We start from the raw sequence: 25302 nt of genomic DNA, 5'->3' as shown, positions 1-25302 counted from the left end.
TTCCATGGACAGTGCTTTGTGCCCAGTGCTCCGTGGTCTGTGCTCAGTGCTCCATGGTTGGTGCTCCATGGTTGGTACTCTATAGTCAGTGCTCTATGCTCAGTGCTCCGTGGTTGGTACTCCGTGGTCGGTGCTTTGTGTTTGGTGCTCGGGGCTCCATGCTCAGTGCTCTGTGCTCAGTGTTCCATGGTCAGTGCTCCGTGGTCAGTGGTCAGTGCTCTGTGCTCAGTGCTCCATGGTCGGTGCTCCGTGGTTGGTACTCCATGGTCAGTGCTTTGTGCTTGGTGCTCGGGGCTCCATGGTCGGTGCTCTGTGCTCAGTGTTCTGAGGTCAGTGCTCCGTGCTCAGTGCTCTGTGCTCAGTGTTCCATGGTCAGTGCTCCGTGGTCAATGCTCTGTGCTCAGTGCTCCATGGTCGGTGCTCCGTGGTTGGTACTCCGTGGTCAGTGCTTTGTGCTTGGTGCTCGGTGCTCCGTGGTCGGTGCTCTGTGCTCGGTGCTCTGTGCTCAGTGTTCCATGGTCAGTGTTCCGTGGTCAGTGCTCTGTGGTTGGTGTTCCGTGGTCAGTGCTCCGTGGTCGGTGCTCTGTGCTCGGTGCTCTGTGCTCAGTGTTCCATGGTCAGTGTTCCGTGGTCAGTGCTCTGTGCTCAGTGTTCCATGGTTGGTGCTCTGTGCTCAGTGTTCCGTGCTCAGTGTCCCATGGTCAGGGCTCCATGGTTGGTTCTCCCTGTTTGGTGTTCCTTGTTTGGTGCCCTGAGGTTGGTGTTCCATGCTCAGTGCTCTGTGGTCAGTGTTCCATGGTTATGCTCTGTGGTCAGTGCTCCGTGGTCAGTGGTCCATGCTTGGTGCTCCATCCTTGGTGTTCCATGGTTGGTACTCCATGCTCGGTGCTCCGTGGTTGGTGTTCCGTGGTCAGTGGTCTGTGCTTGGTGCTCCATCGTTGGTGTTCCATGGTTGGTGCTCGGTGCTCTGTGGTTGGTGCTCTGTGCTCGGTGCTCCGTGGTTGGTGCTCGGTGCCCGGTGCTCCGTGGTTGGTTCATGCTCAGTGTGCCCTCCATGTGTGGTAGGACTCCGGCCCTGATGTTTTTTTCTTCATGGGAAGGTTTCCCATTGTGAGTTGATAGTTATGTAGTCAATGCTGGTGCGTTGAGTGGTGCGCAGTCTCTCCTCGTGTCCATTCCTGTAATCTCTGGTTCCCACGGCAGCGTGTCCGGTCCAGCTAAGCTGCCGGATGCGCTGGCGTCTGTGCCCTGCCTTTGGAGGTGGTAGTGGGTCTTATTTCTTGAGGGGGTGCAGCGCTGTCCCGTCTTCCATTTCTTTCCTTGATTTCATCCAGCGCGAGGTGGCTGTGGTCGGATAGGACGCGGCTCCTGACCCAAGTACACGGTGGAGTGCCCAGGTTACCAAGTGGATGGCACCGAGGCTGGGGGCTTGACGGCATTTAGGGTGGGCCTGGTGGGAGGTGCTCGGGGCTCCGGGAGCCACAGTTCTTGGCGGGGGGTTGGGTCCCAATGCTCGCCAGGGACCCACAGCCGCCAGACAGGAGCTGGCAGGGGTGCCCCCTAACCGCGCCCCGTGGCGAGCAGCTGGCTGAGGTGCGCCGCCGCTGCAGAAATGTGCCCGGCACAAGATGCTTCCCTGTCTCATGGCGCCTTTCGGAGGTCGCCCCTGCAAGCGGCGCAGCGCGTCTGCATGGTGTCGGGCGTGGGGCGCCCCCTCCTCTTTGTCCCCGGTCACTTCCCCTCTACTCTGCTCTCCCCGGCCGCTGGCGAACGCTGGAGGGACCTGGGGGGTTTGCGTTCTCCTTTTGCTTCTTCCCCGCTCTACACGGCTTTACCGCACCTCGCCGACTCGGACATCCTGTGGGTTCACTGCCACTCAGGTTGGAGGTCTTCCGTGGGCTCTGTGGCTTCTCCCGAGCTCTCAGGCTGTCCCCTTGATATCCCGACGTCAGCCCGCTCCGGTCTGGCCGTTGCCGCACGCCTGTAACCCTCACAGGTAGGCGTGGCTTCCTCCGCGGCCCGGCGCGCTGTGATGGGTGTCCCGTGGGTACCACAGAAGGTACCGTGGGCACTGCAGTGAGCTGGGCGGCTCTGGAGATTTCCATCTAGGTCAAGTTGGTTCACAGCATCGCTCAAGTCTCCTATGTTCTTACTGATATTTTTAAAGATTTATTTATTTATTTGAAAGATTTACGGAGAGAGGAGAGGCAGAGAGAGAGAGAGAGAGAGAGAGAGAGAGAGAGAGAGGTCTTCCATCCGCTGGTTCACTCCCCATTTTAGGCTGCAATGGCCGGAGCTGTGCTGATCCGAAGCCAGGAGCCAGGAGCTTCTTCCCGGTCTCCTACGCGGGTGCAGGGCCCAAGCACCTGGGCCATCCTCCACTGCCGTCCCAGCCCACAGCAGAGAGCTGGACTGGAAGAGGAGCAGCTGGGACTTGAACCAGTACCCATATGGGATGCTGGTGCCGCAGGTGGCGGCTTCACCGCTGTGCCCAGGGCTGGTCCGGTTGCCTGCGTGGCGTCCAGACAGCCGGGGCAGTATGCTCGCCAGGGCGGCAGATCTGCTGCGCTCACAGCTTTCCTGTCCGTCTCAGGCCTTGGTTCCCTTTTTCCATCTTCCGGCCGAATCGGGTGTGTTCTCTGACGCTGGCCTGTTTCGTGGGGGGTGCGCTAGCAGTCACGCTCTGCTGTCCCAGTGCAGACTCCCCAGCACTCACAGGACGCGGTGACAAAACCCCACCGTGCACGCGGCCTGGGGACCTCCCAGCAGCACCTGGGGGGACTTCCCAATGTTTCTGGAAAATGGAACTGACGAGTTTATGGGGGGCCGGCGCCGTGGCGTAGCGGGTAAAGCCTCTGCCTGTGACACCAGCCTGCTCCACCTCCCATCCTGCCCCCGGCTGATGGCCTGGGAAAGCAGAGGGGGACGGCCCAGGTGCTTGGGCCCCTGCACCCGCGTGGGAGACCTGGAGGAAGCTCCCAGCTCCTGGCTTCGGATCGGCGCAGCTCCGGCCATTGCAGCCGAAAATGGGGAGTGAACCAGCGGATGGAAGGCATCTCTCTCTCTCTCTCTCTCTCTCTCTGCTTCTCCTTTTCTAACTCTGACTTTCAAGTAAATAAGTAAATTTTAAAAAGACAAGTTTATTTTGCTGCAGAGAATTTGTAAACATAATTGCTTCCTAACGTGCATTTTTGTGGCCCTTTTGAGGATCTTCCCTCGTCTTCCTCCCCTCCTGGCCTCTCAGCTGTGTGCGGGAGTCGCTGCGCTGTGCCGCCCCCACGCGGCCGTCTCGTCTCTGTCCCTGCTCCCTGCACAGGCCTGCGTGGCCATCTCATGTCTGTCTTGTGCCCCGGATAGCCATCTGGTGTCTGTCCCCACCCCCCGCATGGCCATCTGGTGTCTGTCCCTGCCCCCATGTGGCCATCTCCTGTCTGTCCTGCGCCCCGTGTGACCGTCTCCTGTCTGTCCCCACCCCCATGTGGCCATCTCCTGTCTGTCCCCGCCCCCATGTGGCCATCTCCTGTCTGTCCCACCCCCCACGTGGCCATCTCCTGTCTGTCCTGTGCCCCGTGTGGCCATCTCCTGTCTGTCCCACCTCCCACATGGCTGTCTCCTGTCTGTCCTGTGTGACCGTCTCCTGTCTGTCCTGTGTGACTGTCTCCTGTCTGTCCTGCACCCCGCGTGGCCGTCTGGTGTCTGTCCCCGCCCCCATGTGGCTGTCTCCTGTCTGTCCCGTGTGGCCGTCTCCTGTCCTGCACCCTGTGTGGCCGTCTCCTGTCTGTCCTGTGTGGCCATCTAGTGTCTGTCCTGCGCCCCACGTGGCCGTCTCCTGTCTGTCCCACCCCCCGCGTGGCTGTCTCCTGTCTGTCCTGTGTGACCGTCTCCTGTCTGTCCTCGCCCCCGTGTGGCCATCTCCTGTCTGTCCTCGCCCTCTGTGTGGCCGTCTCCTGTCTGTCCCCACCCCCATGTGGCCATCTCCTGTCTGTCCCCGCCCCCCCATGTGGCTGTCTCCTGTCTGTCCTGTGTGACCGTCTCCTGTCTGTCCTGCGCCCCACGTGGCCGTCTCCTGTCTGTCCCCACCCCCCGTGTGGCCATCTCCTGTCTGTCCCCGCCCCCCCATGTGGCTGTCTCCTGTCTGTCCTGTGTGGCCGTCTCCTGTCCTGCACCCTGTGTGGCCGTCTCCTGTCTGTCCTGTGTGGCCATCTAGTGTCTGTCCTGCGCCCCACGTGGCCGTCTCCTGTCTGTCCCACCCCCCGCGTGGCTGTCTCCTGTCTGTCCTGCGCCCCAGGGCTGCTGCCTCTGACCTTCCTCGTGGCACAGATCTGCGGGCACTGAATTCCCTAAGTTTCGCTGCGTCTGAAAAACTCTTTATTTTTGCCTGCAGCTTACTTTAAAAAAAAATCATGGTAAAATAAACCCAACATGGAATTCATCATCTTAGCCATTTTAAAAATTTTTGTTTGTGAGACAAAGGGGGTGGGGAGATAGAGAGAAAGCTCCCATCTGCTGGTTCCCAATGGCTTGGGCTGGGCCTGGGCCAAAGCCAGAGGCTGGAGCCCCATACAGGCCTCCGCGGGGGTGGCGGGAGCCCAGGCTGGGGCGCCCTCACTGCCGCCCCCCGGCTGTGCACGGCCAGGAAGCTGGAGGCCAGCTGGAGCCGGGGACTGACGCTGGGTACTGCCCTGTGGGGCCAGGTGTCTAAGTGCTGGGATAAATGCCGCATCTTCTCCACCTTTAACGAATGCATCTACGTGTTTGAAAGGCAGAGTTACAGAGAGAGGGAGACACGGAGAGACCCTCCACCCATCGGGTCACTCCCAAACGGGTGCAACGGCCGGGGCTGGGCCAGGCCACAGCCAGGAGCAGGGAGCTCCACCCGGGTCTCCCCCGCACTCGGGCCGTCTTCCGCTGCCTCCCAGCAGGGAGCTGGATCGGAAGTGACTTGTACCAGCGCTCCCATATGGGACGCAGGTGTCCCAAGCAGGGGCTTAACCTGGTGCGTCACGACACGCCTCCATCAAACACAGGTCAATGAGATGGTTAAATAACAGAGCTGTTGGCGCTGGGGCGGGGGGCGGGCGTGCGGGCTTCCACGCGCTGTTCAGCTGCCTGTGGATCTGTACCGAGGTGCACAGACGCTGGACGCGTTCACAGGATGAAATACCACCAGATAGCGCTCCGCCCGCAGAGGAAATCAATAACACGAAGATATCCCAAGAATCCCACAAGTATTCGGGAAGTAAACAACCGGAGGTCAGGGAAGAAACCAGAGGGAAAACAGCAGTGACCAGGACACGGTCGTGGCGGAAGCACCGGGCCACGCGTGGAAGTCCTGGCAGCCAGACGGGAGCGCCGCCCCCAGGGAACGGCGCAGCTGCACTGCGGATGGTGTGGCAGAATACGGCGCAGCAGCCCCGCACCTGCTCGCACGCCCCAGGGGGACGACAACACGGATGCACAGGACAAACGGGTGCACGGCACAGCTCAGGGCCCACAGGACAGACGGGCACACGGCACGGCTGAGGACCCACGTGACAGACGGGCACACGGCACGGCTCAGGACCCACGTGACAGACGGGCGCACGGCACGGCTGAGGACCCACGTGACAGACGGGCGCACGGCACGGCTGAGGACCCACGTGACAGACGGGCGCACGGCACGGCTCAGGGCCCACGGGACAGACGGGCGCACGGCACGGCTCAGGGCCCACGGGACAGACGGGCGCACGGCACGGCTGAGGACCCACGGGACAGACGGGCGCACGGCACGGCTCAGGACCCACGGGACAGACGGGCGCACGGCACGGCTCAGGACCCACGGGACAGACGGGCGCACGGCACGGCTGAGGACCCACGGGACAGACGGGCGCACGGCACGGCTCAGGACCCACGGGACAGACGGGCGCACGGCACGGCTGAGGACCCACGGGACAGACGGGCGCACGGCACGGCTCAGGACCCACGGGACAGACGGGCGCACGGCACGGCTGAGGACCCACGGGACAGACGGGCGCACGGCACGGCTCAGGACCCACGGGACAGACGGGCGCACGGCACGGCTCAGGGCCCACGTGACAGACAGGTGCATAGCACGGCTCAGGACACACAGGGCAGACAAGCGCATGGCACGGCTGACAAGAGCCCGGGGGGGGGCAGCCGAGACAGCCACCAGCTGATGGCTGTGGGGTGGGGCCTTGGGCCTGCGTCCTGTCCCTGGCTCCGGCTCCGGCTCCGGCTCCCTGCTCATGCACACCCTGGAAGGTAGTGGCGATGGCTCGAGTAATCGGGTCCCCGACACCCACGTGGGAGAGCTGGATTGAGCTCCTGTCTGCAGGCTTCAGCCCCAGCCCTGGCTGTTGGGAGGGTGAGCCAGCTCACTCGCTGTCTCTCTCTGCCGCTTGAGTGTATAAAACTAAAATGTATATATATACACACACACATACTGAAGCCACGCCTCCTGCCAGCCTCAGTTCCGTTCCACCTTGTTTATGGTGGTTTAGCCGCACGATGCAGTATTACTCAACTGTGAGTCTCCCGAGCCCGCCCAGCCCCGGGCGGCCACTCGTCCCCGCTCACCGGCCCGTCTTGGACGGCTCTTTAGTGACCCTACCCAGGGACACACACGACATGGAGCCTTCTGTGACTTCTTTATTCCACTCAGCTTAACGCTTTCCAAGCTCATCCATGTTATAGCCGGTATGAGCTCCTCATTCCTTTTCTTTTAAAGACATTATTTCCTGGAAGGGCAGAGGAAGAGAGAGAGAGGTCTTCCATCTGCTGGTCCACTTCCCCCATGGCCACGACGGGTGGGGTTGGGCCAGGCTGAAGCCAGGAGCCGGGAGCTTCTTCCAGGTCTCCCACGTGGGTGCCGGGGTCCAAGCACTGGGCCATCTTCCGCTGCTGTCCCAGGCGCATGAGCAGAGAGCTGGATCAGAAGTGGAGCAGCCGAGACTTGAACCCACTGTGCCGTAACGCCGGCCCCAAGACTAGAGCTTTCTATGTCCTACGAAGCCACTGCCTCTTCTAAGTAAGCAGAAGTTCGCTCCAGTGTTTCCTTCCAGAAGTCTTACGCTGTTTGCTTTTACATTTAGATCTAGGATCCATTTGGAGTTGCTTTTTGTGTAGTGGGAGGTAAGGGTTCAAGTTAATTTTTAAAAATATTTATGGGTCTGGGCCGGCGCCGCGGCTCACTAGGCTAATCCTCCGCCTTGCGGCGCCGGCACACCGGGTTCTAGTCCCGGTCGGGGCACCGGTCCTGTCCCGGTTGCCCCTCTTCCAGGCCAGCTCTCTGCTGTGGCCAGGGAGTGCAGTGGAGGATGGCCCAAGTGCTTGGGCCCTGCACCCCATGGGAGACCAGGAGAAGCACCTGGCTCCTGCCATCGGATCGGCGCGGTGCGCCGGCCGCAGCGTGCCAGCCGCAGCGGCCATTGGAGGGTGAACCAACGGCAAAGGAAGACCTTTCTCTCTGTCTCTCTCTCTCACTGTCCACTCTGCCTGTCAAAATAAATAAATAAAAAAAAAAATATTTATGGGTCTGGCATTGTGGTGCAGCAGGTTAAGCCACTGCCTGCAATGCTGCATCTCATATGAACGCCGGTTCAAATCCCGGCTGCTCCACTTCCGATCCAGCTCCCTGCTAATGCACCTGGGAAAGCAGCAGAAGAGACCGCTACATGGGAGACCCGGATGGAGCTCCTGGCTTCAGTCTGGCCCAGCCCAGGCCGTTGTGGCCATCTGGGAAGTGAAGCAGCAGATGGAAGCGCCTGCCTCCCTCCCTCCCTCCCTCCCTCTCTCTCCCGTCACTCTGCCTTTCAAATAAGAATCTTCATAAGTAAACAGCACATGTATTTATCGGAGCGGCAGGCAGAGCCGCACCCCACACATGGGCAGAGATCGGCTAGAGTGGCTCGGGGACCTGAGTGCGAGGGCCCAACTCCAGAGGTCTCCGAAGACGGCAGGCGGCACTTTCAGGACGTCGGATTCGGAGCAGATTCTCAAGTGGGAGATCAAAAGCAGCAGCGACAAAGATGTGGGGGCGGGGGGCTGGGGGGGCGTGGGCAGAGGCCGGAGGCTGCAGAAGGGCTGGGGGTGGAGGAGGAGCGCGTGCGTTGTCTCCCGTCGGGGATCCGGATGGCCTGGGTCTGTTGGGGCCCAGACACCCCCGGCGGGCACGGGACACCCTCCAGCTCTCCTGGCACACCTCAGCTGGCACAGGGGCTTGGACGAGGTGGAGGCTGCCAGGTCTGAGCCCCCCCTGGTGCCCAGGGGGTACATCTTCCCCGCCCCTGCCCCACGGCACTGCTGCTTCCCAAAGTTTTCTGCCCACGTATCCTTTTGTTCCTAGATACACCCTCACTTTTTTTTAATTAATTTATTTTAAAAGAGCCACAGGCCGGCGCCGTGGCTTAACAGGCTAATCCTCCGCCTTGCGGCACCAGCACACCAGGTTCTAGTCCCAGTTGGGGCGCCGGATTCTGTCCCGGTTGCCCCTCTTCCAGTCCAGCTCTCTGCTATGGCCCGGGAGTGCAGTGGAGGATGGCCCAAGTGCTTGGGCCCTGCACCTACATGGGAGGCCAGGAGAAGCACCTGGCTCCTGGCTTCAGATCAGCAAGATGCGCCGGCCGCAGCGGCCATTGGAGGGTGAACCAACGGCAAAAAGGAAGACCTTTCTCTCTGTCTCTCTCTCTCTATCCACTCTGCCTGTCAAAAAAAAAAAAAAAAAAAAGAGCCACAAAGCTGGCGGAGGGGAGTGGAGACAGAGAAAGATCTCCTATCTGCTGGTTCACTCCCCCAGTGGCTGGACCAGGCCAAAGCCAGGAGCCAGGAGCTCCATCCGGGTCTCCACACGGGTGCAGGGGCCCAGGCACTCGGGCCATCTGCCACTGCTTTCCCACGTGCAGTAGCAGGGAGCCGAATCGGAAGTGGAGCAGCTGGGACTCGAACCGGCACCCTGATGGGATGCCGGCACCACAGGCTGGGGCTGTAACATGCTGAGCCACAGCACTGCCCCCCCCCATGCACCCTTGCTTTTGACAACCCTGGATTATCCCGGCCCCTGCTGAGGGGCTCCAGGAGCATCTGCCCCCCAGCCCCTCCACCCAGGAGTGACAGCCTCTCCCCGCCCCCTTCCTGCCACTGAGTGTCCTGTTCTCAAGTCCCCCGGGCTGGGGCTTGGAGAACACTCCGCGCCGAGGCGACTGTGACCCGGCCACACCTAGGCACCCCACGCCCAGCGGGAGAGGCCAGCCTGCCGTGGGCCCTGGAGACGGCGCGGGTGGGCGGCTGCCAGGGCCCGGGAGTGGAGCTGGGGGAGGGGTGCAGGGGACCTGGTTTCTCTTGGCGGGGTGGGGGGGGCGCTGATGGCCGCCTCGGCTGTGGAGACCCGAAGGTCCATCCTCCGTCAGCTCCGTCCCAGCAGAGCTGAGCTGCTGCCAGTGACACTGCAGGTGTCTGCAGCCGGGGACGGCACGGCCTCGGCACAGCTCCCCACGGGGTCAGGACCCCCGCTCGGACAGGGGCCGCCCCACGGCAGCCTCCACCCCGCACCCCAGCCCCGCGTTCAGATGTGCGTGAGGTCCCAGCCCCAGCCCCGCTCTGACCCCTGGCTGCCTCCTCCTCTCTGACTTCTCAAGGAGAAAAAACAACAAACCCAACGCCACCGAAGCCAGGAAGCATCGATCATGTGCTGTCCAGCGCAGGCCGGAGGGGCAGGGGTCAGCAGGGCGTTGACCTCAAGGTCTCCATGGGGAGCGGGATCCGGCAGGGCTGGGGTGACCGGCTGGACAGTTTCCCACCCTGCGATTTTTCCGGCGGCAATCCAGGAGGGCGCCCCGGAGGCCGCCCTGCCCCCAGCCTCCCTGCAAGCCCAGGACGTTTGGGGAGGGCCCCCAAGGTGGGACCTGCAGCCAGGAACGCGGGGCGACAGGGGCCCTGGCTCAGAGGGGCCCAGGGCCGGCCTGGGAGCCGCACAGCGTGGGGTCCGGGTGGCTGGCCACTCCTGCCCTGCGCACCCGCCCTCAGCCTCCGTGGCCCTGCTAGACAGTTGGACCCCAGCCCAGCCTCTGAGAAGCCCTTGGCCCTGGGCCCTGCCCCAGGTCCTTCCTCCCCCCCTGCTCGGGACTCAGCCCTTCCTCGTGTTAAATAGAAACCTCTTTATTCTAAGTATCGAACATTCCTTACCACTCTGGATTGGGGCCAGACCTTGAGGTGAGGGGAAGGGGGGGGGGCTGGGATATTTCTGTAGACTTCCAGAAGGCCACCCCCCACTCCACCCCTGCCCCGGGCCAGAGGGGGTGCTGGGAACCCAGCCTCGGTTTCCCTCCTTGGGGGCGGGGCTCTAGGGAACCTTTCCGTAGGGGGTGGGGCTTGCGGGCCACACGGGAGGGCGGGGCGTCAGCAGCAAAGTGGGGGCAGAACGGGGCCCCTCAGTGCTGGGCCCGGGACCGCAGGGGCAGACAGGCGAGGCGGGGCCTGGACAGCCAGCTGAGCGGCAGGCGGCCCAGGAGGAAGGGGAGGCCGAGGCAGAAAGATGGGCGGGGCACAGGGATGTCGGCGAAGAAGGCCCGGTCCCGCGGCGGGGGCAGGGCTGCCCCGTCGGAGAGCTCCAGGTCCCGGGCCACGGCCAGGATCTCCTGCCGGGCCGCGGTGTTGTGCAGGCCCCGGATGTCCAGGAGGGCCGCCACGTGCTTCTGCCTGGGGATGGAGGAAGGAACAGGTGCATGGGGGGGTCTGGGGTCTGTCCATCCCCAGCGTCTGGAGCCCCACATCTCTGACACCCCCTTGCCCACCACTTCCAGATCCTCCCTCTTACAGGTCCAGACCCCTCCCCTGCAGGCAGAGTCCCCTCCGGACGCTCCCCTTCGCCCTTACCCCAAACAGCCCCCCAGTCATGGCCCAAATCCTGCCCAGTTCCAGAAGTCTCAAGCCGGACTCCCTTCGAGACCCCGCATCCCCAGAGTTTGGCCTGGGAACCCTCCAGTCACCCCCAGCCCATTCCCAGAGCCCCACCGCAGGACTAAAGGCCACCCCAGAGGCCTCCACCCCCGACAGCAACACCTGGAACTTCCAGGCCGGCACTCAGCCCGGGAGTCCTCCCCACAGGCAGAGTCTGGGGTCTTCACCCCCTCCCTCAGCCCACCTCACCTGGGTCCAGGGAGGGAATCCCCCCTGCCCCCAAATGCTCATCCCAGATGTGGCCCAAGAACCTTCCAGAACCAGCAGGCCCCGCACGCCCCTCTGCAGCTGCCCCTCCTGAGCTTGGCTTCAGGTTCAAGTGCAGGGCCCCAGCCCAAGGTCCCAGTCGGGCTCCAGCCTCGCTCCCAGGTCTGCGGGCTCTGTGTCTCCCAGCGCCCTCCTGCGCCACCGCCCTGCAGTCTCATGTTTCAGAGTCCACCGCGGCTGCCACCTGGGTTCACAGCGTGGCTTTGCCACCTGCTGACGTGGGGGATGAGCCGGCCTGGTAAGGGGTTGGTGCAGGTCCACCATGAGCATAGCTACTTGTATCAATCGAGGAAACCGAGGCACGGTCATGTGGAGAGGAAGTGGCCCGCGCCAGCCGGTGCCCGTGCGTGTCCCCGCGTCCCCACGGCTCCCTGCCGGGCCGGCCCTTCCTGCCGCCGGCGGGCCCCGCTCCCCCTGCCCTCGGCTTCCTGTGACCGCCTGTTTGTTTGCGAGCTCTGGTGGCAGTGGCGGCCGCGGTGGAAGGAGGGAAATCGTATTAATAATGCCTCATCGCAGCAGGAAACGGCCGGCAGACACGCTCGCCGCCTCCCGCCCGCGCCCACCAGGCAGGAAAGGCGGGCCAGCTGCCAGGGCCCGCGGGCGGCGGGCGGGAGGCGCCTCTCACCTGATGTCTGGGTAGTCCCGCACCAGCACCCCCACCTCCACCTGGATGCTGGGCGTGTCTTCCAGCTGCAGGACTTCGGCCAGGTGCGGCACCACGGCGTCCAGCCACGAGGCCTGGGACTCCTGCGGGGAGGACCCGGCTCACTGGCGCCCCCACGGCCCCCTCCCAAGTCGCCGCCCCGGTCTGCTCGCGCCCCTCCCGGCCTCTGCTGGCCCGTCTGTAAAAGGGTACCGGCTGAGAAAAATCCCTAACACAGCTTTCTCCCAGTTTTGCTGATAACCTGGGACCCGAAACTGATGCCAAGTCTTCAAAAATGTTAACCGCTGGGGGAGACAGGAGAGGTGCCCTCTACGTTCCTGGCCCCTGCACGTGACTCTACGATGATCGCAAACGTTTTTCCAAAAAAGGGGGCCAAGGACTTCAGGCCAGAAGCTCATAGAAGAGCAGCCGAGTGCAGTGCCGGCCCCGCTGGGGTCTGGGGCCCCGTGTGTGCCAGGGCTCCCCGGGCGCCAGCTCTGCCAGGGACCGTCTCGGGCTCCGAGCTGAAATCAAGGGGGGAGGCGCCCCTCATTCCCGAGGCGCCCCCCCACGCAGGACGCTGGCGGTGGCGCGTGAAGGCACGCCTGGGGGTCGCCTGCTGCTCGGACCCAGCGCCGGGTGAGGCTCCCATCCTAAAAGCCCTGCGCCCGGGCCCGGAGCCCGCACTGACCAGGCGCCGGAACAGCCTCTGCAGCTGCGCCGCGTCCTCGCGGAGTCTCCTGGCCACGCGGCTTCGGGTCCGCGCCGAGCGGCAGCGCAGGCGCCCGCGGAGCAGGGGTCGCACGTACTGGACGAGCGCCCGCCGGTGCAGCTCGGCCACCAGCGCCTGCACGGTGAGAGAGCGGGGTAGGAGCCGCGCCCGCCCGGCCCCTCCCCCAGAACGGCCCCCCGACTCCCGCCGGGTGACGGTGCCCTGGCCTTCCAAGCCCACCCCGGCCGCCGTCACCCCCTACCGGGGCCATGCAAGTGCTGCCCAGCCAACCCCCCCACCCCCGCCTCCGCAGCCCCCGGCGGGCGCACCTGGTAGGGCTCATCCTGCATGCGGCGCAGCGCCAGGGCCTGCGCGCCCAGCGTGCTCACCACGCCGTCCAGGGCCTCCGAGCTGCTCAGCCACTTCCGGCGCATGAGCTTGCTGAAGTGCGGCTGGTGGGACCGGGGCAGGGCCGTCACGGCTCTGCCCACCCTCACCTGGGCCGCGTCCCGGAAACCTGCCCCGCGCCGGACTGGAGAGCAGCGGGTAGGAGCCAGCGGCCATCCAGCCCTCCCGGGACCCCCAGTGACCCTCCAGGCAGGGCTGGCGGGGCCCCAGTCGCTCGCCAGGGCACTGGGGAGCCAGTGCAGCGAGAGTGTGGGGTTTGTGTTTTACCAGGGAGGCTGGAGACAGGAAAGGGGGGGCATGGCGGGGAGAGGACAGGGGATCCAGGTGGGAGGATTCGCAGGTGTAGTGAGTGACCACCTGGGGAGGGGGCAGCGGCTCCCTTGTCAGTCTCCCCACGCTCCTGCCCCCTCCCCATCCTTGCACAGGTGGGCGTTGGCATGGAACCTGGACCTGAGCATGGAACCAAGGCTTCACCCCGTTCCCAGCAGCCCTCAGGCCCCCTCGCTCCCTCGCACGCACATGCGTAGCCACTCAAGTCGTTCAGCACACACTGGCTGACCCTTTTCAGTGGGTGCAGAACCGCCCGGAACTTAGACAGACAGACAGACCCCACGCACAAGACCATCAGGAGCCAGCGCTGCCGACACCTGCCGTGCACCTGCCAGGTATGCGGGTGGCCGTGCCGGGTCTGTCCGTTTAGAAAGGGCTCCTCTGGGGGGATGGGTTGGGTTCATGGACAAAACCACAGGGTGCGCCCCCTAGCTCTGGCTGCTGACGCCTGCCCCCAGCCGCTGGCCATGCTGGGCGGAGCAGTGACCAGGACCGACTGGGCTCTGAGGACCGACTGGGCCCCTGCCAGCCACGTGGGAAACCCAGATGGAGTGCCCAGCCCTGGCTGCCGCGGGCATTTGGGGGAGTGAACCAGAGGATGGCAGCTCTCCCTCTGCCTCTCAAAAAAAAAAAAAAAAAAAAAAGACTAATGAAAAATAAATCAGAATTCCATGGAGGGGAAGGTGCCGGGGGAGACGGAACAGCACCAGCCACGACAGACACTGGTGGAGCTGGCCGATGTGTCCACGGGGACCATCTGTCACCTGCTTACTTTGGGCACTTGTGTTTGAAATTTTCCACAATAACCCCCAGGGAAGACTTGCAAGAGTTGCGCGAGGGCATGGCAGGTGCGAAGGGCCTGAGGCAGGAATGTGTTTGTTAGCTGCAGCAAGGGGGCTGGGAGGGCTGGAGAGGAGGGGGAAAGGGGGAGGGGGAAGAGAGGGAGGGGGACCATGCCGGCCTGCTCTGGGCCACCCTGGAGCAAGGAGGGGACTGTGGGCAGAATGGGGACCAGCTGTGCCAACGGGGGCCGGCGACACACTGCTCACTCCAGGTATGCCCCCCACCTGCCTTCAAACCCACCCTTGAGATGGGGGTGGGGGACCTCAGTGGGGAGAGGCTCTTCCCGAACCCCAAGTTTCTCCCCCCCCCCGAGGCTCCCTGGCCACGTCCTCCCACCTCTTCCTTCCTCCACCCCCCCGCCCCCCCAGGAGCCCGGCCTCGCATCACCCCCACCCCTGCCTGCTTCCCGAGCACTGAGTCACCGGCCGGGGGGAACTGTGGGCTGGGGGAGCTGCCCTGGGGGCCCCGCCCCCTCACCTGCAGCTCCTGGAACAGCAGGTCGGCCAGGACCCGGTGGCACAGCCCGGTGACACGGTCCAGGGCGCTGGCCGAGGCCTCCCGGGCCGGCTCACACTCAGGGGGCCCCACCCTGGCCAGGCGTTCGGCCAGAGCCCTGTGGGGACGGCAGAGCTGAAGGTCAGGGGACCCCAGTATCTCAACGCGGTGCCTGGGTGGCCGGGTGCTGTGGGGAGCCGGAGGGACGCTGCCTGGAGGTTGGAGGCTTCCGGGGGAGGGGGACATCTCGGGGGAGGTCCAGGGTCTACTGGGGCTCGGCCTCTGACTGTGAGGCGCCCCAAGCCTAGCTCCAAACAGGGGCAGCTGTGAGCTCCTCCCCTGCTCACGGCCGGGCCCCTCCAGGGCCAGCTGTCACCGGGACGGGCCCTCCCCCGCACCACCCCCCCCCCGTGCGCGCACCTCAGGGGGGGCCCACAGTTGACCAAGGCGATGGTCCTGCTGATGTAGGTGTCGGCCGGCAGCTCCCGGACTACTGGGTTCTCGTGGAACCGCTCGACCCGCTGCTGGAAGCTGGGGGGGGGGGGGGCAGGTGGCGCTCAGGGCGGGGGCGGGCTGCCATCCCTGCCCTGCCCCTTCATCATCATCATCGTTGTCCTCACTCCTTCCTCTTGGGTCCTGGGGCGTGGCCCGGGCCCCCTACCTCTGCAGGAACTCCGCCAGCCCCCCCAGGCAGCAGTAGGCCATCCGCTCCCCGAACTCCTGGCTGATGCGGGGCGCCCGCTCCGTGTGTTCTTCCAGCAGCTGGGGCGGGATGGAGGTGAGAGGAGGTGAGGAGGGGGCCGTGCAGCCCCCGCCCCGCCCGCGCGCTCCGCCCAGGCCCCGCCCTCCTACCTCGCACACATCCTGGGCCAGGCTGCAGGGGGGGTCCTCCGGGCTGCCCCAGTGCTCCTCGTCCTCCTGCAGCACCCGGAGGAGCGCGCCCCGCGTCTGAGCCTGGAGGGGGAGGGGACACGGGCTGGGCTGGGGGCTGCCGGGCTCGCGCTCGCTCTCCCCGCCACCCTGATGCCCTTGGCCTCCTGGATTCCACGCAGGAGCTCTGAGCTCCTGCTCTCGGGGTGGTGGTGGGGAGAGGCTGCCCGGGATAGCTCGTCTGGCCCTGTGGCTCGCAGTGTGGGTGACTTGGAGCTGCTTCCAGGCAAGGGGGTGCAGGCTCCAGGTTTCATTGTTGCGTGGTTTTCCGTCTCTGACCTAGGCGGTCAAGTTATAAGAAATCTGGTTTGCATGGCTGGGGGCAGGGCAGGCGTGGCCAGGCTGGGGCTGCTCTGGGCGGCAGGTGCACAGGGGCCTTGGGCCGGCCCCCTGGGTGGGGTCTGTGCCTGACTTTCTCCTGCTCTCTGACCTGGAACTTGTGAAGCCCGCAGCCCTCCCTGAGCCGGTCGGTGATGGCGTACCGAGCATTGGGCATGCGGTGTGGACCCCACATGAGATCGGGGCGCCCGGTCGGGCATGCAGTGTGAACCCCGCACGGGATGGAACTCAGATGTTCAGAAAGGGAAGGGGAGACAGAGACGGGGTGGGCCCCCTCTGCAGAGCCCCCTCCCCCGCTGCGCAGAGCCCCCGCCCTGGGTACCTTCACATCCGTGACACATTCATCCTCCAGCCCCCGCAGGGTGCCGGCAGACAGGAGGGGCCCCAGCTCCCCGTTCTCCAAGGCGACCATGTCCACCAGCCCTAGGACCTCCCTGGGTTTGGGCAAGAGAGAGAGAGAGAGAGGCCGGGCTGGGCACAGGGACCCAGCCCCACCCCCCCAGCCCCACCGTGCCTGCGGCCCGGGCCACTCCCTTCCTCTCCCTGAGAGGAAGTCTCTGGACCCACTGCTCCCCTGGCTCCAAGCCTCTGAGTCAGCTCCCTGAGGATGGTGTCCGGCAGGCCTTGGGCGGCTGACAGGCGAGGCCCAGCCCTGGGGGTGCTCCTGCCCGCCTCCACTCCTAGGCCCTGCCTGCCGCACCTGGCCTCAGTGCGCCCGCGCCCCCTCCCACTCCTGTGCCTGTCCTGGCCCGTGCACTGTCCGGGCTGCCGCCCCCCCCGCCCACCTCCACCTGGACGGGTGAGAAACACCACCTCCCTACAGATCACACCTAGGCCATGGCCCCATCCTGGGAGAGCATTGTGGCCTGCGTGCCCACGTGGCGGCTCTGTGATTGACAGCAGCCTGGTTTTGTTGGGGGAACCACCCACCCCTTCACCCTTCCACCTGTTACGTGGGTGTGGCCAACTCCCCCCCCCCCCAACTCCAGGCCCTGGCAACAGGAATGGGAGTTACAGGACCCAGGAGGAGGGGGGTGAATGCTACAGTTACAGCGCCCAGGCTGTGAGATCCCCAGAGAGGATGAGCCTAAGCCTTGGGCTGCACAGGTGCGCCAGGACTAAGGCCCTGGGGTGGAAGGCGCTAGAAACTCCCAGGTCCTGACCCGGAAGGGTCGGCAGCGCTAACAACGCCCTAGGATCTGCGGGTCCAGCAAGTGGGGCCAGGGGCTGGGGGGGCAGAGTTTTGAGAGGCAGCAGTGGGAGTGGCCGTGCGACACAGGTCCCAGGACCGGAGCGGCCAGCACCCGGAGCGTGCGCCGCACAGGCGCAGTGGGTTCTGGGAAGGGGCTTGGAGCTGCCAGGGCGGAAGAGGGCGGTGGAGCGGGATTTCAGAGCTGGAAGGGTCTAGGGGTGGAAGGGTGGGTTAGGGTCTAGGGGTGCAGAGGCGGCTCGGACAGCACGGGGCACAGCGGCGTCCTGGGCTCAGTCCCTGACTCTGGCTCCTGCCCCCAGCCTCCTGCTAGTGCAGACCCCGGGACCAGCAGGGATGGCCGCAGCCCCCGGATTCCCGCCACCCACGCTGGAGACCTGAGCTCCCCTTGCACAGCCCCCATCCTTTCTCTCTCACTGTCTGGGGCTGTGGGGGTCAGTGTTGAGACTCTGCGAGCTCAGGGCCCAGGTGTGGGTGGATCACAGGTGCTGAATCCCAGTGTTAAGTGCTGGCCTGGCTGAGCTGCCAGGGACCGGGAGGTCGGAGCCGCTCAGGCAGGGTGGACAGTCCTGAGAGTCTAGGGTTGTGGTGAGCTGGTCCCAGGTCCCTGGGCTCCCAGGCGGCTGGGGCGTGGGGTTGGGGATCCGCGCGCCCTCGGGCGTCCTGTCCCGCTCACCTGGGGTACACCTGGTTGTGCCAGTGCAGCAGCGCGTAGCGGTCAGCCAGCGGCAGCCGCCGGCGGGCGGACGCCCCCAGCCACTCGGCCAGCGCGCCGTGGTAGCCGCGCAGGTAGACGCCGAAGGCGCCCAGGCCGGTGGGGTAGGCGGGCGCCAGGCGGCCCCGCACCACGGCCATATCTTCCAGCAGCCGCGCCCGCAGCGCCTCCAGCTGCCCGGCCAGGCCCCCGGGCGCCCCGGGCGCCGCCGCCTCCAGGCGCTCCCGCGCCGCGCGCGCCACGGCCTCGGCCCAGCGGGCGCGCAGCTTGCGGGCCGCCGCGGGCCCCCGGCGCCCGTCGGCCGCCTCCTCCTGCACCAGCACCTGGCCCAGCTGCGCCACGGCGCCCGCCCCGGCGCCCGCGCCCGGCCCGGGGCCCGCCAGCGTCTCCCGCACCAGCGCCCACAGCTCGCGCTGCAGGGCTTCGTACAGCAGCGCCACGTCCCGCGCGCGGCGACCTCCGCCCGCGCCCTCGGCCTTGGGCGGCCCCGGGGCGCCGCCCCCCGACGACGCCAGCTCCTCGGCCTCCAGCTCCAAGATGTGTTCATCGGCCCGCGCGAGCTCGCGCTGCTGGATCAGGCTCAGGATCTCCAGCACTGTGGGGGCGAAGCGGGAGGTCAGGGGCCGAGGAGGGGACAAGAAGGAAGGGGGGGGGGGGGCGGAGGACGCCGGGCTGGCGAGGAAGAGGGGTGGGGGAGGGGAGCCCAGACGTGGGGAGGAGGCGGGAGCCGAGGGCTTCAGGGAGTTGGGACATTGAGGGGTTGGGGTGGGAACGGGACAGGGGTTCAGGAATGGGGGCGGGGGGCGAGCTGGAGACTTGGGGATGGGAGCGGAGTGGGAGCCCAAAGCTGGGGTCCTCAGTGGCCCTCCGGCGAGGTCAAGGCTACCCCGGGAATGGGCCAATGCAAGGCCATATGTGAATGGGGGGGGTCCCACGGCCCAGGGTTACCCTCCACACCTCCACCCCCCTCCGCTTCCTCCCTGGCAGAGGAGCGATTTCCTGGCCGGCGCTATTTCTGCCCATCCGTTTCCAGAAGGCGGGGGCTCCCTCACCCCCTGCTCACCCCCCTGCCGTGCCCTCCCAGTCCCCCGGGAGCTGGGGCTGAAATAGCCTTTGGCCAGGACATAGAGGGCATCGGAGGACAGAGGGGGCGCTGGCGAGGTCCCCGGGGGAGCTGGGTGGGGGAGGGTGGGGCGGGGTGAGGGTGGGGTGGGGGTCAGTAGAGGGGGCTGGGACATGTGATGGTGCTGGCGGTGGAGGTGAAAGTGGGGACAGGAGGGGACTGAGAATGGGGAGGAGATGGGGCTGGGGGGGGAGAGCAGCAGTAGGAAGGGCCCAAGAGGAGGTTGGAGGGGGCTGGGCTGGGGACAGGCTTGGGGTGTGTGTCCAGAAAGGCACAGAGGGCCACATCAGGGTGTGGGTGGGAATGGAGTTGAGGATGGAAGTGGGGTGCTGTGAGGGGAGCCGTGTCCCTCCCCCAGAAAAGAAACTCGTGGAGTCCTCGCCCCCATCCCACCTGCAAGTGTGAGGTCAGAGGGCAGACCCAGATCCCTCTGTGCCCTACAGAAAGTGACAGAAGACAGCAGGTACCAGAAGCCAGGGAGAGGCAGGGCAGGGTGGCCGGCAGGTGGCCGGGGCCCGTGGCCATGATCTCGTGTGTCAGAGGCCGGGGTTTTAACGCTGCCTGCTTTGTGGCGTTCTAGAACGGCTGGGGATGGCTTTGGGGGTGAAGGTGGAGAGGTCGGGCACGGGAGGGCTTGAAGGTCAAGGCTGGACATGGGTTGAGACAGGAAGTTGAAGGTGGAAATTGGGCTGGAGGCTTAGGGTTGAGGTCCAGGTTCCAAGTGGGATGGATAAGAAGAAGGGGTCAGGGTTGAGCTAGGTGGGGCTTGGGGAGGAGGCGGAACCACAGTTGGGGGCTCACTGGGGTGAGGTTGATGATGGCAGAAGGGAGGGGCTGGGGCGGGGGAGCGCCTGGAGCTGCAGGTGGAGGGGTGTGGTGATGCGTGGGATGGGTAGGAGGAAGGAGGTGGGAGATGCCAATGGCCTGGGGTCTCTGGTGGGGCCCGGAGGGCCACTCACCTGACAGCGGCTCCTTCATCTTGGGGGGCTCTGGGACCTTGGGCGGGGGCTCGGGAGCTGCCTCGCCCGCAGGCACTACCCTCTCGGCCAGGGATGCCCGCCGGGGCCTGGGCCCCCGGCCCAGTCGCAGGAAGGCCAGCCTGCGGGCAGCCTCGCCGACCGCCTCCTCCTCACCACTGCCGCCGCCGCCGTGACCTCGGCTGCCCTGAAGCCGCGCCAGGAGGCCGAAGTCCGCCGAGCTCCTGCGTAGCCCCGGGGCCAGCACCCGGCCCAGGAAGGAGCGGGGCTGCCCGTCCCCAGGGCTGCCCGCCCGCCGGCCCGGGGACCAGCCCAGCCGGAAGGGGGCCAGGCCGGCCAGCTTCTCCAGGGTGGCGCGGCGGCGACAGGAGGGGCCATTGGGCAGGCTCCCCAGCTCCCGGACCTCGTCCCCCAGCGCCGGAGCTTCCTCGAAGGGGTTCCGAGAGGAGCGGAGGGGCAGGGTCCCCGCCCGGGGCACCTTGGGCTCCGTCACCCCGAGGCTCTTCAGGATGGGCATCTGGACGGCGTCGGTGGGCACCTGGGGAAGGCAGCGGCCAGCGGCCCTGTTGGTGGCACTGAGCAGACCTGGGTTTGCGGACCAGCTCTGGCCTGGTCACCCCTGGAGTCTGCACGGTCATGGGAGTAGGGTCCCCGATTTGCTGGTGGGGTCGCCGAGGGTCGGAAGGGAGAGGCACCTGCCTAACTCCCCCAGGGATTCGGGGACCGAGGCAGGATTCGCACCCAGACCTGAGTGCAGCGCCCAGCGCCTTCCAGAAGGTTCCACCCTCAGACCCTTCCCTGCCAACTGTTGCCCGCCCAGCGCCAGGACAACGCACCTGGTTTGCGAGTGGCCTCGGGCGCCCCCCACCCCACCCCACGGTGGGGCAGCCGGCCAAGGGCAGAGCCTGCCTGGGGATCTGGCCTCCCGCTTCCTTTACCCCATCCAGCGCCAACCTGGGGCAGGCAGACCCTCAGGAGGGAAGAGGGGTTCCGTGCCTGCCTGGGGCTGGGGAGTGGCGGCCAGGCCAGCACGTGTGGGGCTTCCTTTGTGGTGGGGGAGGGGAGAGGGTGAGCAGGGCAGGCAGGGGGAGGAGCAGCCTCGTGGATGTTTCCAGAGCCACGGAAACGCACGCTTCAGGGCGCTTCGGAATGCTGCGGGCTGCCTCTGTGTTTGCCGTGATTTCAACAAAACCTCCTACCGGGTATCTGCAGGCCCCGGGGTCTCAGCGGCGGCCGAGTCACTGAGTGCGTCGCAGGGCTCCCAGCTTCCCTGACCACGTCCCCTACCCCTCCCTGCTCCCCGGCCCCAGGACCCTGATAAAGCACAGACCTGCTGCCACCTGTGCCCTCCCCCGCCACCCCACGCCCTCTCCTCCAGGAAGCCCTCCCTGACTCCCAAGTGTGCTCTCGGGACTCCCACGGCTCCCACCCCCACCCCCCAGGCACTCTACGCGGTCACTGCCTGGGGACAGGTCTGTGAGCTCCGAGAGGCCAGGGCTGGGGCTCCCTCGGTCAGCACTGTGACCCTGGCTCCCCGCACAGGGCAGGCACTCGGGGAATGGGTGCTAAACAGGAAGTGGAGGAAGGAAGGAGGCAAGATGCTCATTCCTTGGGTGGGGAGGAGGAGGGGAGTGGAACGGCAGGAGGTCAGTAGGGAGCAGGCCACACAGGGCCCGGAGCCCAGGGCCAGGGTCTGGGGCTTCCTCCCCAGGCTGTGGCAGCCGCGCGAGGGACCGTTCCGGAGAAACAGCGTGGAAACATGCAGAGGCCCCGAGCTGCGACCCGGGCTACACCTAGGGCACACGTGGGCTGGGGTTGGGGTCGGGGTCTCTCGGTGGTTTTGTTCTGTTACGACACAAGCCTTGCTCGTGCCCTGTGGGCCCCCGGACACCGCTCCCTGGTCCCAAGGAAGCCGTCTGCGCCCACGCAGTCTCCACTCACTGCCCGCGTGACCAGGGCGCTGCCTGTCTCTGGTCTCCGTGCACACGGAGCCCCGCCCTCTGTCCCGTGCTTGCTCCCCTGACGCCCAGGGAGACGTCTCTCCGTGGACCCTGTGGCTCTAGTTCAAGCTTCTTTAGTGCCGTGTACTATTCCACCACGTGACTCCCACACCCTGGTGTCGGGAAAGCCGAGTCCGCCCATCTGCCTACTGCTGGGGGTGCAGGTGCCGGGCAGGGGCCGGGTTGTGCAGGTGTGTGGGGGTTGGGGCGGCCTCAGCCGGCCGGGCTGTGGAAAGCCACACACACTTCGCTGTCTACACCCCAGCCACCGCTTCTCAACCCTCCTGCTCCGTGGAGCTCCAGCCGCTGGCCCACAGGGTGGCGTCACCTTGGCAGCCCCTGACCTGGAGCCGCCCGCCCCTGTCCTTTGCCCCCCAAACTGGCTTCCCCCTGCCTCGTCCCAGAGCTGGCTCCCGCACGCCCGGCCGTCGCGGCTGAAGTCGGCGTCGCTCCCGTGGGGTTTGACATCCCCCCCACTGCCCACCCCCACCCCCGGCTGGCGCCAGCATCGTTCCTGAACCAGATCCAGCACCCACAAACTATTTCCAACACCCCCAAACCTGGCTGCGCGCTCCCCTTCCTGGCTCCCCACGCGCCCTCGGCGACCGTTCGCCGACATCCTGCCCCCTCGCCTGCCTGCCGGTGCCCGGCCCCTGACTCACTTCCGAGGCATCCCTGGAGCCCCCAGCCTCCGGCTCCCGCAGGATGTCTTTGGCCACCAGGGCTTCCCTCCACGGCCCCTCCTCCCCCACCTTGCAGCCCGACAACGCGTTCCCTGTGGCCCGGGCCCCGGCCCCTGCGTCTGAGAACGGTCCAGTCCGCACAGCCCGGTCCTTGCCCCAGCATCGGCCCAGCCCCGCCTCGTCCCTGCGCCCTGCTGTCTCCCTGCCATCCCCGTGCCCCGGGATGGCAAGGGCTCGGCCCCTTCCCATCTGAACCCGGAGGACACGAGACGCGTGGCTCTGCTCGCTTGGTGGCCCCCACCCCGGGCTCCCTCGCAGCCTCTGCGGTGCCCAGAGCCCCCGCTGTCTCCCCTGCACCCTTCCTCCTGCGCCTGTCCGCTTTCTGCCCTCTGATTGGCACCCACCGGGCCCAGGCCCCAGCTTCTCGGCCCGGCTGCCCCCCTGCAGGGAGCGCCTTTCCCAGGGGTCTCTGGGTGGGGGGCTGCGTCCTTCCCACGCTCGGCACACTCACCTCTGTCCTCCGCACCGTCCGTCTGTCCCCGCTGCTCTCCCGTGTCCTGGCCACCTCGGCCAGCACTGCCAAGAGCTTGGATCTGCTGGGGAGGGGGGGGCTTGGGGGAGGACAATTTCCTGTCAGGAAACCCCTCCCTCTCTGGGCCAGGGGCGGGAAGGCCTCATTATCTGTCTGCCCTTTTAGGCCAAGCTGTGGTTGGGCTGGGAGGGGCCCCGCCCTCGCCCTCGCCAGCCGGAATCCGCCGGCCCCGCCTGCTCTTCGCGCCTCTCGAGGTGCCAACACCATCCTGGGCACCCCAGGGAGACCCCTGCGCTGGACACCAGCCCACAGCGGCCCCGTGCGGCCGGCCGAGCCCCAGGCCTTTGAAAAATGGCTGGGTGGGTGTCCCTGGGGAGCCTGTTGGGGGGGACCTTTAGCAGGGAGTTCTGTTGGCCCCAGAGGCTGGGGGTGGGGCCCTGGGTATGACCCCCCCCAGCTCCTTTGTCCCTCCCTGTTCCCGCTGAGGTCTCCTTGCACAGCACCTGCCCCCTCTGTGAGGAGCAGGTGCCTCTGTCTTCCCGAACAATGTCAGCTCAGCCACGCAGATTTTTGTAAGAGATTTATTTATTTGAAAGGCAGAGTGATATGGGAGATGAGAGATATCTTCCATCTGCCGGTTCTCTGCCCAGTGGCTGGCAGCTGAGGCCAAAGCCAGGAGCCTGGAGCTCCATCTGGGGCTCCCACGTGGGTGCGGGGGCCTGAGCATCTGGGCCGCCCTCCACGGCCCGCCCAGGGGCATTAGCAGGGAGCCAGGGGGGAAGCAGAGCGGCGGGGGCTCGAACCGGCACTCTGATGAGGGCGCCCCTGCTGCAGCTCCCCGGCAAAGCTTGCTCTGTGCCCTGGGTGCACGCCTGGCGCCCCACAGGCGCTCCTCGGGCAGGACTCCCTGGGGACAGATTCGAGGGCGAGCCTGGCTTTCCGATTGAGGTGGCTGCTCAGGTTCTCAGGTCCTGACCGGAGCGGCGCTCACCAGCTTGGGCAACGTTGGGGTTCGGGGGTCACGGCCCCTCCCCCACTCCAGCGGCAGGAGCTCCGTGGGCACGGAAGTTGGGGGAAGTGGCTCAAGGACAGTGGGCTGGGGGGGGGCAGGGCACCAGGGCAGGGCACTAGACCCTGTCTAGTCTCTCTGGACACTCACACACCATAAGATGCACGGTTTTAGGCGCGGGCTTCATGACTTCAGTGCGGCCGCCATAGCCACGAATTCATCAGCCCCCTGGGAAATCTCATCGCTATGAGCAGCCACGGAGCCACGGAGCCACGCTCCGTCTCTGGGGACATTGCATGCCACCGGAGTCATGTGGTAAGTGGCTTTTGCGTCTGACTCTCAGTAAACAAAGCATTTTTTTAAATAAATACTTTTTTAAAGTTTTACATTTATTTGAAAGGCAGAGAGAGAGAGAATCTTATCCCCTGGTTTATTCCCCAAATGCCACCGACAGCTGAAGCCAGGAGACTGGAGCCCAATCCAGCCCTCCCATGTGAGTGGCGGGGACCCAGCCAGCACCTGCTGCCTCCCGGAGTGCGGGGACTCGAACCCGGGCACCCGGAAATGGATGCAGGTGTCTCAAGTGGGGGGTCGTCACGGCTGCACCAGATGCCTGCCTCAAAACTGTGTTTCCAGGACCCATCCACTTTGTAGTGTTCCCATCTGGGGGCCTGTTCTCCCCACCCGGGTCTGGGAATAACGCGGGGACAAAGCTGGGGTGCTCTGCTGCCCCCGTGTGGCCTATGGGAGAACTGCGGTTCCCGGCGCTGCCGCTGGGAAGGGCAAGGACCCAGCCTCTTGGTGCACCCCAAGGTCCTCACCGGAAAACCCTGGGGTCCGAAAGCTTCTAGAATTCCACCCTGAACGTCTGCCTCTGCTCCTGAGACTCCTCGGGCCGAATAGGAAAAACGGTGATGGGGACCATCACGATAGCAATGATGCCACCACGTAGGGAGGCCCAAGCCGACCCGAGGCACTCCTTCATGTGCTCTCATGGGGGCGCTGCGGCCTAAGCCGCCACCTGCAGTGCCGCATCCCATGTGGGCGCCGGTTCGAGTCCCGGCTGCTCCTCTCCCGATCCAGCTCTCTGCTGTGGCCTGGGAAAGCAGCAGAAGATGGCCCAAGTGCTGGGG

General features: G+C 65.7%; 1 protein-coding gene across 1 annotated transcript; it reads right to left on the bottom strand.

Moving 5' to 3' along the window:
* Nucleotides 1–10136: 10136 nt before the first annotated feature.
* EXOC3L2 (exocyst complex component 3 like 2) lies at nt 10137–23206 on the bottom strand. Its single transcript, XM_062176468.1, has 12 exons — nt 23140–23206; nt 19928–20483; nt 17807–18440; nt 16243–16354; nt 15504–15605; nt 15313–15413; nt 15072–15182; nt 14634–14769; nt 12905–13027; nt 12555–12710; nt 11846–11967; nt 10137–10692 (listed from the first exon to the last, which is right to left on the bottom strand). The coding sequence occupies exons 2-12, from the start codon at nt 20460–20462 to the stop codon at nt 10425–10427; spliced, it is 2400 nt and encodes a 799-aa protein (XP_062032452.1). The 5' UTR covers nt 20463–20483; nt 23140–23206; the 3' UTR covers nt 10137–10424.
* Between the last annotated feature and the right edge of the window lie 2096 nt (nt 23207–25302).

Source organism: Lepus europaeus, chromosome 19 (genome assembly GCF_033115175.1).
Source record: "Lepus europaeus isolate LE1 chromosome 19, mLepTim1.pri, whole genome shotgun sequence".
Classification (NCBI taxonomy): domain Eukaryota; kingdom Metazoa; phylum Chordata; class Mammalia; order Lagomorpha; family Leporidae; genus Lepus; species Lepus europaeus.
This window is presented reverse-complemented; position numbering and strand designations above follow the sequence as displayed.

What these genes read in the sequence shown, in the direction of transcription:
- EXOC3L2 (XM_062176468.1), bottom strand. Translation starts at nt 20,462, where the DNA reads ATGCCCATCCTGAAGAGCCTCGGGGTGACGGAGCCCAAGGTGCCCCGG. An exon ending in AATGTGTCACGGATGTGAAG is followed by an intron (nt 15,606 to 16,242) that starts GTACCCAGGGCG and finishes CTCCCCCTCCAG; the next exon opens with GCTCAGACGCGGGGCGCGCT. An exon ending in AGAGGCTGTTCCGGCGCCTG is followed by an intron (nt 11,968 to 12,554) that starts GTCAGTGCGGGC and finishes TCCTCCCCGCAG; the next exon opens with GAGTCCCAGGCCTCGTGGCT.